This window comes from Mustelus asterias, chromosome 14 (assembly GCF_964213995.1).
Source record: "Mustelus asterias chromosome 14, sMusAst1.hap1.1, whole genome shotgun sequence".
NCBI lineage: Eukaryota > Metazoa > Chordata > Chondrichthyes > Carcharhiniformes > Triakidae > Mustelus > Mustelus asterias.
The window spans coordinates 44,365,315-44,380,356 of record NC_135814.1 but is presented as its reverse complement, the minus strand read 5'-3'; the positions used below and the strand labels follow the sequence as shown (position 1 = coordinate 44,380,356).

The window sequence follows — 15,042 nt, the reverse complement described above, 5'->3', positions numbered from 1 at the left end:
TTTCAAACCTCGGGAGGGGTCGATCTAGTATGTCAGTCAAAAGCCAGGAGCCCTGCCAATTGAAAGGCCTGTGACAAAGCCCACCAAAACCACCAATGGGGCGAGAGGCACCCTTCCATGTTCTAGATGCAGAACCAAAAAACAGCACTGCTGCAAAGAATGCCCAACAGTGGGAATTGAATGCTTTTTCTGTGGCCAGGCATTTTAAACAATTTTACAGATCTAAATTACAATTTAAAGGAAGAAAGCTGGAACGAACTTCCAACCATTTTAAAGCCTAGGAAATTGGAAATACAGCATTTCAAACTGACGATTTCCTAGGAGAAATCAAAGATCCCAATAAGTAGTTCCGGTCTGTAGAGCTAGAATTGCAAGAACAGAGTTCAACCTGTTCACCAGAGCTGAAGTCACAGTCTTATGGACAAACTGGACTGGTTTAAGAAAGTGGAAAATTGAGCCATGTAATATAAAGTCACAGGGGCCAGGAGATACAGATCTCTGTGAAGGGTCAGTTCACTACAACCCTTAGACTTGAAGATAATGAAATTTACAGAACTCTTTATATCGTAGAGAAACAACAGCTCAGCAGGGTCATCTACAAAAAGGCAAAGAGGTAATAATAGAATGAATGTCCAACATTGCTTTCAGAACTTGGAAAGCTTAAAAAACTGCAGAAATTTGAAGTCAGCTTTTTACGCAGTGAGCCATTTTTTAATCGAAGAAACACCATTCATTGGACCACAGGAGAATATTGCAGATCTCTTACTTCTCTATGGAGACATGCCAGAAGAGGCGGAAACAGGATGCATGAATATAGGTAGTGCCTATTCACTGGATGAGTTTCTAGAACTTGACTAGCTCCTTCTGGAATTTAAGAGAATGAAGCCATTGCAAAGGCAAATGATCTGTTGGAAGAAGAGGTCCTAGACCTTACTACACTGCCAATGGTCATGAAGTTTTTGTTGTCTCTTTTGAGGAAAATCATCCTTTTGAAGAAGGTAATGAAGAAGCAAATTTATCTACTTATTCCACTGAGCCCATATTGCATCAACAATTGCAAGAACCCAAAAAAGTGGTGTGTGTGTGTGTGTTTAAGATGGTGGGAATATAAATAGTTCAATAAAATAATGTAACAGTTTTGAGGTTGTACAAGATGGGAGATGTAGGGTAAAGGTGTAATATTAATGTTAATTAGACAATGATGTTAATGGTGATGTAAGCATGACATCAGGGTCAGATGACCCAGAAATTCTAAGAGAGCAAGATCGAGAACACTGTCTAGAGAATAAAGCACTTACCATGAGGTCTTGGATGTATGTTGTTCCAAATAAGTAGTTTCAAGGAGAGCTAAATGCTGAAACTCTGCAAGTCACTAACAGAGTAAGCAAAAACTCATTGAGCCAGAAGAACAAACAAGTGAACAACAACAAGCCAAGCCATTGGGGGTATCAGTTGTATAGTTACTCATAATTTAGACGAGGATTTCCCTGGGTATCTATCCAGTAAATAAGTCAGAACTGTCTGAAGTTTGTGACTGTTGGAGTTTATTGGAGGCTCCGTGGGAGCAGGGGAATTGCCCATCAGAAGTTCAAACTTCCCAGGCAATTCCCATGGAGCCATTGCATCAGGACTTCCACTGGGTCCCAGAACAGAAGATCTTGGGTGGTACGTCTGGTCTCCGGTGAACTGGAGAACGGAAGATCTGGGCCAATATAACCAGGTTGTGCAGAGGTAATTCAGTACCAATTTAGAGTCAGGCATTCTCTTTTATTTTAATACAATATTTTAGATAGCATGATTGCGCAAAGTACACCAATTAGTCACAGAAATCGAGCAACTACCACAGTTGGAAGGTTATAATTACAATTTAGACTTTTTCTAATATAAATGTAGCTATGGAACTTACAATATAAAAGCTGACATTGAGTGTACCAGTGCAAGATTTTACGTATTAAGTACATATAGCCTGTACCCAGGCACACAAAATAGTGTTCCCGTGCAAAACTCATTATACATGTTACAATAGAATATATTATGATTAGCTATGCGGTAAGAACCAAATCTGTTTCTGTGTCTGAATATAAAGCATGAGTGATCTTATTAATATAATTAAACCATAATTAACTAATGATTGTTACATCACAAACTAAATCGCAAAGTACAAAGCTTGTAATTCCACTGTGCTTCTTCCTTAGAGTCACAAAAGCCATTGTTCAGATAAGACCTTAAACCTAGGCAGGCTGGGGGGTGGTGGTCTGTGCCTACCGTAGGGGGAATCATCACTGCTGGGGGCAGGGGGTGGTGCTGGAGATCGGGGCGTGGGGGGAAGAGCAGCACTGCGGAGGTCCCGGGCTGGCCAGCAAATCAGAGGTTGACAGATCGGGGCTACTGCGCATGCGCAGAGGCCCAGAACTGTCAGACTCCGGTGCGAATAGGCCCCACCCCCGAGCTTTTATTGAGATTCACGATTGTGACCTCTGCATTGCACAGAGTGTGGGAGATTCGAGTTTGAACTCCCACTGAAAAAACAATCGTGATTTACACCATTTTTCCCGCGAATTCAGCACGTAGAACTTTTTTGGGAGAATTGCCTCCTTTGATCAACCTTTGATCCAATTTCCTGCTCTGGGACACTGTGATGTTTAAATGTTGGGGGAATTCATATTTTTCTGATGAGGAATACATCAATAATATGCCACAAGATTAACCGGAACTGATTATTTTCCTTTATGGCCTCAGGAAAATGCTAATGCAGCCTACTGGCTTCCATGCCAAATTCCAGGCATTCAGTAGGTAAAGTTATGCTGTGGAAATCATTCAGGATAGAGACAAAAGAATGCTGAAAACTGATTATCAATTACCAGTTGGGTACCACACAACTCTCAGGTGGACAGCCAGAATATTTACAAACATCTTCTGCTACTTATCAGAAGAAACTGGTCATTGTTACCCTTAGGCGAGTTATTATTCTGTATTCATTGATTTTAAAAACAGCATGAACCATTTGGCTTTATCAATGACTTTTTAAAATTTTAATAGTATTATGTAAACTCATAGCATGTTGAAGCACAGAAACAAATGATTCGGCCCATCAGCTGGGTTTCAACTACTCTGAAATGAACTGTGGAAAATGGTGTAAAGTGCAACAAGGGCAAAGAATTCCTAAAAATGCATAGAGGGAACTTTCTTACAGTATTTTTCTAACCCAATGAGGAAGGAAGCAATGAAGGATATTGTTCTGGTGACTGAAGGAGGGAAAGTGGAATATTTGTGGTTGTAAAGGTTTGCTCAGTAGGTCTCATGAAGAGTTTCAGAAGCTTGTAAGGTTGAACAGTCATGCTTTTTAGTAACATGCAAGTATACTGATGTATAGCCCAAACTCCATGCTAACTTCTAGTTGGGTCTCTACATACAACTCTGTCTCTTTATATCATACTGTGGGTGGTACTGTTCTCCAGACCAGAAAAAGCAGAACAAATCCAACCTGGCCAATTACTGTATCATCAGTCCACCCTCAATCATGAGCAAAGTGACAGAAAGTGTGTTCAACAGTGCTCGCAAGCAGCACTTACTCAGCAATAACCTACTCAAAGGCATTCAGTTGGGTTCTGCCAGGGCCATTCAGCTTCTGACCTCATCAGAGCCTTGGTCCAAACATGGACAAAAGACCTGAACTCAAGCAGTAAGGTGAGAGTGACTGTCTTTGACGTTAAAACAGCATTTGACCGAATGTGGCATCAAAGAGTCCTAGCAAACAGTCATTGGGAATCAGGGGAAGAACTCTCAACTGTTTAGTCATACCTAGCACAAAGGAATATGGCTGTGGTTGTTGGAAGTTAATCATCTCAACTCCTGGGCATCACTGCAGGAGATCCTCAGGGTAGTGTCCTGGGCACAACCATCTACAGCTACTTCATCTATGACCTTTCCCTCTATCATAAGGTCAGAAGTGGGGATGTTACACAATGTTCAGCATCATTTGCAACTCCTCCAATACTGAAGCAGTCCATGACCATAGGCGGCAAGATCTGAACAATATTCAAGCCTGGCCTGATAAGTAGCAAGTAATATTCATGCTACACAAGTATCAGGCAATGACATCTCCAAAAAAGAGAATCTAAGCATCCTTCCTTGACATTCTGTTCTTTTGTCATGTTTGGACCAAGGCTACAATGAGGACAGGAGCTGAGAAGTCCTGGCAGAACACAAAGTGAGAGATACTGAGCAGGTTACTGCTGAGTAAGTGCTGCTTGATAGCAACACTTTCCACACTTTGTTGATGAGAGGATAGATTGATTTGGTGGTAGTACTTGGCTGAGCTTGATTGGTTCCGCTTTTTATGGACAGTATTGCCTGGGCAAATAACTCACCTCCTGACTCCCCAATGTTCATCCTCCATCCAGAGTCAGGAATGTGATGGGATACTCCCCAATTGTCTGGGTGAATGTAGCTCCAACAACACTCAAATTCAACTCCATCCAGGGCAAAGGTAGCTTCCTGTCTGCCACCCGATCCAAAACCTTGAATATTCACTCCCCCCTTGTTGGCACAAAATGACAGCAATCTGCACCATCTACAAGATGTACTCAGCAACTAGCCAAGGCTCCTTCAGCAGTCCCTTCCAAATCTGCAATCTCTGCCATCTAGAAGAATAAAAGCAGATGGTGCATGGGGCCATCACCACACACAAAATTCTCTCCACATCATATATCATCCTCACTTGGAAATTATCACCATTCCTTCACTGCACCTAGGTCAAATCATAGAATTACCTTTCCAATCACATCGGAGGCGGGGGGGGGGGTTGCGTGTGGGGGATCTACAAAACTCAAGATTGCAAAGGTTCAAGAAGATGGCTCACCATTACTTTCTCCAGGATAATTAGGGATGGGCAATAAGTGCTGACCTTGCCACATTCCTGAAAGAATTAAAAAATAGAATCAAAAATCGGGCAGAGTCCTGAGTGTAAGGGGCATTTCCAAAAATAAGAACAAAGCGCAAGTGAGAAAAAACTAGTGTAACGTAAAAGGGAAAACAACAATATTTTATATACACATAAAGGAGCAGTGCTAGGATCACATTTTTTAATATATATGAATGACTTGGATATTGCAATATAGACAATATTTTCCAAATTTAATGATAATACCAAGCTTGGACTTGGTATTAATGGGACAGTGATGATTTGGATATGTTACTAGTTAATGGATAGAAAGAGAGTAGTGGTGAATAAATGTTTTATCTGAATGGAGACAAATATGTAGGGCGCGATTTTCCCGCCCCACTGCACTGGTCAAGTAGCATAGCAGAGTGGGAAATTTCTGCAAGAGACAAAAAATGGGAATTACGTCCGGTATCAGGCCGGTTACGATCCTCCCAGGTCACTTTTATTGATGTAATCTGCCTCGCGCCTGGAAACCAGCTGCTGTCAGGAGGACACCCCAAATGGAAAAGCACACTGGTAAAAATGACTGGAATTTTAAAATCTGTAAGGATAGTTGCTGAAAAGAAAAAAAGGTTAGTGTTAAGTGTAGCTGAATTAAGATCTTTTGTAGCTGTTTTAAAGTACTTTTAAAGTACAAAAAATTGGTGGAGTTGCAGATAGTGAAGAGGATTGTCAGAGGATATAGCAAGATGTAGACCTGTTGGAGACTTGGGCGGAGAAATGGCAGATGGAGTTTAATCCGGACAAGTTTGAGATAATGCATTTTGGAAGATCCAATGCGTGTAGGAATTATAGAGTAAATCGTAGAACCCTTAGGAGAATTGACAGTAGAGAGATCTGGGTGTACATGTTCACCGATCACTGAAAGTGGCAATGCAGGTGGATAAGGTAGTCAAGAAGGCATACTGCATGCTTACCTTCATAGGTCGGGGTACTTGGAGTATAAAAATTTGTAGCTCATGCTGCAGATGTACAGAACCTTAGTTAAGCTCATTTAGAATATTGTGTACAATTCTCGTTGCTACCAGAAGATGTGGATGCTTGGGAGAGGGTACTGAAGAGGGTTACCAGGATGTTGCCTGGTCTGGAGGGTATTGGCTATGAGGAGAGGATGGATAAACTTGGTTTGTTCTCACTGGAATGGTGGAGGTTGAGAGGTGACCTGATAGAGGTTTACAAGATTGAGTGGCATGGACAGAGTGGATAGTCAGATGCTCTTTCCAAGGGTAAAAAGTCAAGTACTAGGGGATATATGTTTAAGGTGCGTGGGGAAATGTTTAGAGGAGATGTGCGAGGCAAGTTTTTTACACAGGTGGGTGAATGTCTGGAGCGCGCTGCCCGGGAAGGTGGTGGGAGCAGGTACGATAGTGGCATTTAAGGGGCAACTAGACATACATGAATAGTATGGGAATGGAAGGATACAGATTCCGTAAGTGCATATGGTTTTAGTTTAGGCAAGCATCATGATCAGCGCAGGCTTGGAGGGCCGAAGGGCCTGTTCCTGTGCTGTACTTTTCTTTGTTCTTTGTACTGGTTACTGTGCAAAACCATTCTTGCATTTAAGTGTAATTTTGTTATCTTTATTTTTTAAAATAAATGTTTATTTTGCTATAAAAGCATCATAAATAGTCAGGGACATCATTTCCTGGTCCCAAACCTCTCCAATTACTCTACAAATTGCAAAAACCATTTTGGCAGCTGCTTCAAGTTTCCCTTTGGTATTTGGGTAGCTCGGCAGTTACCATCAGCCGTGGTATAGCAGCAGAGTGATCCCAGGAGTCAGTATTAGGAGCTGTGCTTTTCTCATTATTTATAAATGAACTGTACAACTATAAATTTAAAGTTTTCACATGAAACAAAACTTGGCAATGTAGTAAATAGTGTGCAGTGTAGCAGCAGACTTCAAGAGAGCACAGACAGACGAGTGATATGGACAGAGATGTGCAGATACTATTTAAGGCAAATGAGTGTGAACGAATGCATTTTGGGAAAGAGGAAGTGTAATCTAAACAGTAGCACTTTGAGAGGGGCTGGGGTAGCATAAATGCTTCTTGGAGTGTTCACTTACAAGTCTTTGATGGTGGAAGGGCAAGTTGGTAAAGAAAGTGCACAAGATACTGGAATCTGGAAATAAGAGCATTGTATACAAAAAATAGGGAAGTTGTGGTGAAGCTCTAGATATTTCTGGTTAGGCTTTAGCCAGAGTAATGATTCTCGGCACAACGTTTCAGGAAATACAGAGGAGATTTACCACGATGATATCATTGCCCAGACCATTAAGTTATGTTGGAGAAGTTGGGATAGTTTTCCTTAGAAGACAGAAGGTTAAAGGGAGACTTACTTGAGCCATTCAAAATTACAATGGGTTTTGATAAAAACAAATGAGAATGTTTATTCTCTGGCTCAGTAACCAGAGGTCATAGGTTCTTAATACTTGGCAAAAGAATGAGAGGAAATGAGGAAAAAGGTTTTTATATGGAGCATTTAAATCTGGAATGCACTACTTGAAATGGTGAAGAAATTAGAGACCATTTGAGCTTTTGCACATGAACTTGAGGAGAACTAATTTAAGGATGTGGAGAAAAAGTTGGAGGGGTGAGACTTTGGCAGGATTTTCCTCCCCCTCCACGGTGTGTTTCGTGGTGGAGGGAGGTAACATGCTGTGTGCTGGCGGCAGGATCTTACTGGTCCCGCTGTTGTCAACGAGGTTTCCCGTTAAATGTGCCCCTCACCACAGGGAAACCCACGGCAGGAGTGTGCCGTTGGCGGGACTGTAAAGATCCCACTGCTGTGAACAGCAACAAGAATTCAGCATAAATAAAGCTTCACTTTCAAAGAGCTGGTACATGCATGATGGACTAAAAATCATCAAAAATACCACTATTTTGAAAAATGCGAACCAAATCCCTACTTTGTAGCACAAGTTCACATTGAGCTGCGTTCAACTGACCTCCAACTTGGGAACCTTGGATTTCATTGCTCGTTTAGATCTCACCTCCAGTATTTGGAGAAAGCCTCTCTCATCAGTGCTCTTTAAAGGGTTCATGTGGCACTTACAGGCCAGTTGCTGATTTCTGATTTAGAAGTGATTCAGTGGTTTGGCGATATGCTCAGTTATTGCAGGGAAAAGAAAGGAAAGAAAGGTCCCGGTTTCTTGTCCAGGTAACATTTTTATTAATTATGGTGCCCAAAACCATGAGTTCTTCTAGTTGATTTTACAAACTGTCAAAAGTGAGTTAATGCTTTCTGCATTATAGTTTCATGTTCAGTGCACATGCAGTGTTTACAGAATTATTTCAGAGCCTGAAGTGGAATTGGCTCAGCATACATTTTGCATAGCAAATATTGGGACTTCACTCAATCATTTATTTTTTGGCATGGACCATTACCCCACACACATCTAAATTGTCTTACAATAGCTGATTTTCTTCACATATCCATATTTTCACAGAGTATAAACTTGTCTATGCAGGTGCTCTCCTCATGCCTGTTCAGGCAACAGGCTGGACCATTATTACAAGAGGTCAATGGTAGCGAAGCCAACAAATTAAATAACGTCCGATAATGTAATACCTTTTTAGTAATTAGGAGAATACAATGCCCAAGGTAGAACAGTGAAAGGTTAAGTGCATTTTTCTGCTTCTTTGAGAAAGAAAGAGCTTGCATTTACATTTTACATTCTCAAGACTCTCAAAGTGGTTCAGTGCGAATGGATTAGTTTTGAAGTGCAATTGCTGTTGACTGTAGGCAAATGTAACAGCAATTTTAAAATCACTAGTTTTTGTACTTCTGTTTGAGAGATGCATATTGACCAAAACATTGAGAGATTTCCATTATAATATTGCCACTTTACATCCACTTGAACAAGCAGACAGGGCTTGATTTTACAGCTAATCATAAAAATATACAATTTCTTCAGCAATGCATGAAAGTGTCAGTCTAGATTACGTGATCAAGACCTGAAGTGCAGCTTAAAACTATGAAATTCTGATTTTATGTCACTCAACAGGAAGAGTGGACCCCTTCTTCATAAAACTTACTTCCTCCAGGTTGTGAAATACACTTTCTTCTCCATTTTGCAGGAATGGAGAGTATATTTCCTGCAGTATCCAAAGTAATTTTTGCAGGTCAATCATGAATCAGAAACTGGGTCGTTAGTATAATTTAACATTTTTCAACAGTACCTGTGACAGTACAGAGTATTTGTATTTGACCAAAATACCCACATTAGAATCTGGTAGAAATTACATCAGAACTCTTTGATTGTAGGGTTAATTGTAGTAGAATTTAAAGAGGAAGAATTCAGAAACAAATTAAAACAACAGTACAAACAAGAGACTTTTGCCCTTTCCTGTAATCAGTTAAGTTTTCAATCTGAACATCAGGCACAATTCAAGAATTGGATAGCATCTACCAATTTGAAATTATATTTACTTGCCAATACAATAAACTAGTTGATCAAACAAATCTGAAATTACAATTTAACACAAATTATTTCCCACTTTGAATTGGGCAGTCCAACAATAAGTACATACATTAGGCATCATTAATGACGTATCAACCTTAATAGCTGTTCTTGTTGTACACTTACAATGCAATATCCAGCACTAATTCCTGCATAATTGCTAATATCGAACAGTTTTTAAAACTCACGAAGGCAGTAGAGATTTATTAATAGGCAAATATTCATAGAATCCCTACAGTACAGAAGGAGGCCATTCAGCCCATCATGTCTGAACTGACAACAATCCCATCCAGGCCCTATCCCCATAACCCCATGTATTTACCCCTGCTAATCTCCCTGACACTAAGGGTCAATTTAACATGGCCAGTCAACCTAACCTGCACATCTTTGGAGCATGCAAAGAAAAGCACCCAGAGGAATCCCAAGTAGACACAGGGAGAATGTGCAAACTCCATAGAGACAGTCACTCGAGGCCAGAATTGAACCCGGGTCCCTGGCGCTGTGAGGCATCAGTGCTAACCTCTGTGCCACATTGTGCAGCTTTTAAAATTGATGATTTTTCTTTATTGACAAGCAGGAAACAATAGGAATTATTTTAATGCTACAAGTTGAAATTGTTTTATTTGCATTACAAATTTCTCCTTTATTCGAGGTGGATTAAAAGATTACTTCCTTCTACACAGCTAAAGCTAATATACTTTATTTAGCAAAAAACAGGATTATTAAATAAATGAATTGGGTTGTACCTAAATCATTGAAATACTACAATCAGCAATTCCACAGTGCATTAGCTTTTCTCAGAAACATTTCATGCATTTTTCTCATTGTCGTTATCAGCAAACCAATTGGTTCCAACAATTTATATCCACAGTAGTTTAAGAAAAGGTTATCAAAACTCACCAGGGACACCAGGCAGGGTCTTAATAAATTTGCCATTAAAATGAGCTATGACTGCTTCACACTTCTCTGTTGATTCCATCCTAGTAAAGGGACAAAAATTGATCATTGAAAAGGGCAGGTACTGTAAGTTTGAAGAATTATCATATTTTAGTCTATGGAAAGCTAGGAAGTGGATGCATTTAAAAAAAATTATTTTTCCAAATTATATCTGCACTTCATAATTTACCACCAAATACTGTATTGTTTTCCTCTTGCAGTTTGTGTCCAGTCAAAAGCTTTTCCTTAATTGTGTGACAATGCAGCCTAGAATCCTGGTGGGCTCTTTCCTTACCCTCAGATGGTTTGTATTATTAAGTGTTCTACACCATTGAGAAATGCTGTAGGTTATCAATGCATGAATTTGAACAACAGTTGCTGAGATTTCACTGCAAAACTTCAATACTTTTCACAATCAAAATTATTTTCGAAAATCGGTCGTTCTATTCAAACACAAGGAAAAAATGAAAACGTGTCACTTTAAGTGTGTCACTGGTGTAAAGCATTTTTATCAAATTTCTTTGTTTCAGTTTTCTATGCCATTTTGCTCATCTTGTTGAATAAAACTCCTGGGAATGATTCTATAATTTTAATTTAATGGCTTTATTTTAAGAAACTAAATTACAAAGAAATAATTGTTTAAAATGTATACACTTCAAAGATATTTCAATTTAAAAAGCCAACATACTTTTTGCAAAGGAGAACTAAAATCTGCCAGTGAACATTTGTTATCTTTGGTAATGTACTTAGATATTAATCTCCACCTTTTATCCCAGACTGTTGTCATCAGTCAGGAGTTGGTAGAAAAAGCATCATTTGACACCAACAATACACCAACTGCATAGATTCAAATTCTTAACCGCCGTTCAAAAAAAAGTCCTTCAATTTTATTAAACTAAATTTAATTTATGATTGAACAATTTGTATACAACATACTTAATTTTGTAAAATTCTATTCTATGGTTGTGAGAAATTCCAAAACTGATGTTTTCCAAATACAGAAATATTGGAAACAGTATATGACCCACATATTTAATATACAAAAATGAAAGCTTGCAAAACACCAGAACATCAAATATTTTGCAATTTGAATGTATCTAACCATATCATATGGATCAATAAATATTTACTCTTGTTGCTAGCTGATTTCAGGAAGGAGACTGACCACAGCATTGAAGTTTGTCTCAAGCATTTAACAAATGTTGGAGGTACCAGTACATTGCTAACTTGCAGCATTTCAAAGATGCCGTACTTGAGATTTTTAAAACATCCTTATTGACCTCACATCCCGCTCTCTCCAAAAAACACAAACTTGTTGCAAACTAATTTCTCATTCAATTGTACATGATGACCTACAATGATCACATAGATGTCAGTTTTAACCCTATCCATTCTGTGAAAAGAGCAAATGGGCAATTAAAAACACAATTATTTGCCTGCTGAGAACTTGATCCATTCCTGATGCTTCTGTTAAGAACCCAAGGGTTCTGCAGATAGCTGAAGTGCCAAAAAGCTGGTGGTAACCTAAAATGATTTATACAAATTAGAATCTTTCTGCATTAATAGAGTCCTAATGGAATTTCATCTGGTGCCTGAGTGGGAAAGTGCAGCTGGTAGGAAGAAAAGGCTCTCAGCTTCACCAATCAATTACCTTTGAGGGCCAGGAGCAAAGAATGTCCCTTGGACCCTCATGAGGAAAGTTACAGCTTTTCTTGCACCCAGTTCCTCTACAATCCTTCCCTCCTATGAAATCTTCCTGAAACCTCCTTCCAGTCAAGAAATGTGGCCAAAGACAAATCTGTTTTTATCTGCACTGTGCCCTTCTCCTCAATGTTCTGACCAGAAGCAGGTGAGTGACACATTAAGGCGGCTCAGGAGTTAACTTACTCCGAATCTAAAATTCATTGGGTCAGATGACTAAAAGCTTGGCCAAAGTGGTAGGTTTTAAGAAGTATCTGAAAGGAGGAAAGCAAGGTAGCGAGGCAGAGAGCTGTCGGAAGGATATTCAGGTGCTTTGAGGCATGGGCAACTGAAGGCACAGCCACCAATGGTGGAGCATTTAAAATTGACGATGCACAAGAGGCCAGAATTATAAGACTGACGGTATTTCAAAGGGTTGTAGGGCTGGTGAAGAATACAGAGATAGGGAGGAACGAGGTCATGGAGGGAATTGAAAACAAGGATGAGAATTTTAAAATCAAGACATTTCTTGATTTGAAGCCAATGTAGCACAGAGGTAATAGGGAAACTGGATCTGCTGCAAATTAAGAGAAGGACAGCAGAGTTTTGGATGATCTCAGGTGTACAAAGGTTAGAATGTGGGTGGCCAGCAGCGGTGTGTTAGAATAGTTGACTCTAGAGGCAACAAAGGCATTGGTGAAGGTCTCAGCAGCAGATGAGTTGAGACAGGGGCGAAGCTGGGAAATGTTACAAAGGTAGAAATAACCAGTCTTATTGACGACACTAAGAAGCTCATCTTGGCATTAAATGTGACACCAAGGTTGTGAACAGACTGAGTTAATTTCAGACTGTAGCCAGGGAGAGGGATGGAGTTAGTAGCCAAGGAACAGAATTTGGTGCGGCGACCAAAAGTAATGGCTTCAGTCTTCCCAATAGATGATCTAGCTGAAGGTTGGAAATCATTCCTGAGTTTTATTAGGAACCTTCTTCATTTTACAAAAACAGTTGGTTTAGGAAATTCCTCTTTGGTTCAGCTGGTTAAAGCAGTGAGAAATTAGTGCCAAACACATCCGGAAGATGTCAGAGTTTATCATCATCCTGCTATGTTGTTAGCATTGAAGTGAGGGCAACATCTGGGGTACTACTGATTGATTTTTGCACCAAAACCACTCAAGGTAATGACAGAATAATGTTTTACCCTTGCTGCTTGACTGCACTTAGCTGTGCACCACTGGCAGGTTCCTTTCGCCTGGTTTCCATTTGAGGAGGGAGATCCCAATGTGTGTGGATGATACATTAGGGAAGCCCTTTAATGATTATATAATTTAGTTAAATGAGGTTTCCACCCTCTCTGAGCGGGAACTTTGTTCCGTCATTGGCGGAAATGTGGGGAAAATTAGAAAATGAGATCTTGCTGGCAAGATTCATGTTTTTGACTCTTGTGTAATTTTGCACCTGTGTCATTTGCATTGGGGCACACCTGGGTGCAAAATCTCTGCCTGTTTTAAAATAATGTAAAAATTATTTCTGGGGGAAAAAATAAAGGACACTTCATCGGACAGTTGGGGAGTGGGTAGGGGAGTGCTGACAAGACTGGAGGAAAAAGGATTACACAAGAATAGAGGAATGAGGGAAGGAATGTGGGGGAAGGTGCTGATAAGACTCAAGGAATGGGTAGGTGGATTCTGACAAGACTAGAGAGGAGGTGGGGGAGTGGAGTTCTTGATGAGACTGGAGGAGCAGCCTGCTTGGACCCTTCTCCCCTTCGGTCCAGTCGGACCCTCTTTCTCAGGCTTGCCTATGCCCTTCAGGCCTGCCGGAGGCCTCATGCCCACTTTTTAAGCCTGACTGTATCAGACCCAACTCCCTCCAGGCCCAGAGGTGAGAGTACCACCGCCACTGTAACCAACTTCAGACCCCCGCCCCCCCCCCCACCTCCCACCCTCCCTGGGCCAGGTTGAGTGTTGCTGTCACAGCTCTGTGACCCAACCACCCACTTGCTGAAGCTGGCCAATTCTCCGAGGAGTGTACTGGCCAGTGCTGCCGCTCCCTTGTGGCTGAATGTCTACGTATGCTACCTGGAGGGATCTGGGACAAATAACATCCCAGAAAGCCACTTCCGGGATGGGAAGCCAAATTCTGGACAACGCTGAAAATCCAGGACAGTTGGTTCCCCTGGTTGTGTTGAACTACAGCTATTTTTTGAGGAAGATGCATAAATTTTGAACAGGGTTCTAGCAAAAAAATGGAAATGTTCAGCATAAATTCCTGTAATTTGACTTTTTCATGACATATTAACTAAGAAACTAAATCCCCACTTCGCCACTCTATTGACATTGAGAGTGGAACTTTGCTTTCAATGCAAAAGTTTTAACAAAGATAATGGGTGAGATTCTCCAATCTCATTCCTACGCCTGCTGCCAGCGACAATGGCGAATTTGGTGCTCAGCCAAAGCTCCATTCACTGTCAGACCCAGGCACCGGATGAGGTGGGAGGTTTCTGGTGAACATTCCAACAAAAAGCTGTTTTGGACAGATCTATGGAGAATTGGCATAGCATATACAACTGTTGTTTCATTAATTTGTACTTTAGTGGAAAGCTGAGGGCAATCCTTGCTGTTATTGATTTCTGGAATGATACTCGGCTATGTGTTACTGGATTACATGCATGGTATTGTGTCCTTCATGAGATACCACCTGCGTTCTAACCACATGATAAGACAAAAGAAAACTTGGATCATATGATATTCAATCTAAGGTTTACAACGTTGCTAGCCATCCTAGTCTATGACAATCTACTAATGAAGTCTTGGATACCTCGAGATATATATATATTTGCACCATTTGATAGTATACTTGGGCTGAATATACTGGAATGATACCTCCTAGCATAAAAATTTGCTGTGACCCTTTTGGCAAAATTTTAGCGGCCATTTTCAATTATATCCAAAAGGAGTCTTAAATCAGCATGATCCATCAGATCATTTTTACATTGTTGTCAATCTTTTTCAACCTG

The 15,042-nt window shown here is 40.4% G+C and overlaps 1 protein-coding gene across 9 annotated transcripts in view; it reads right to left on the bottom strand.

Moving 5' to 3' along the window:
- The window catches only part of LOC144503629 (RNA-binding motif, single-stranded-interacting protein 1-like), a 240,687-nt gene that overhangs the window by 51,426 nt on the left and 174,219 nt on the right, over positions 1 to 15,042 (bottom strand). For all 9 annotated transcript variants that reach the window (XM_078228267.1, XM_078228268.1, XM_078228271.1 and 6 more), the window contains one exon: positions 10,311 to 10,390. In XM_078228267.1, the coding sequence (XP_078084393.1) occupies positions 10,311 to 10,390 (80 nt within the window). The remainder of the gene's footprint in view (positions 1 to 10,310; positions 10,391 to 15,042) is intronic.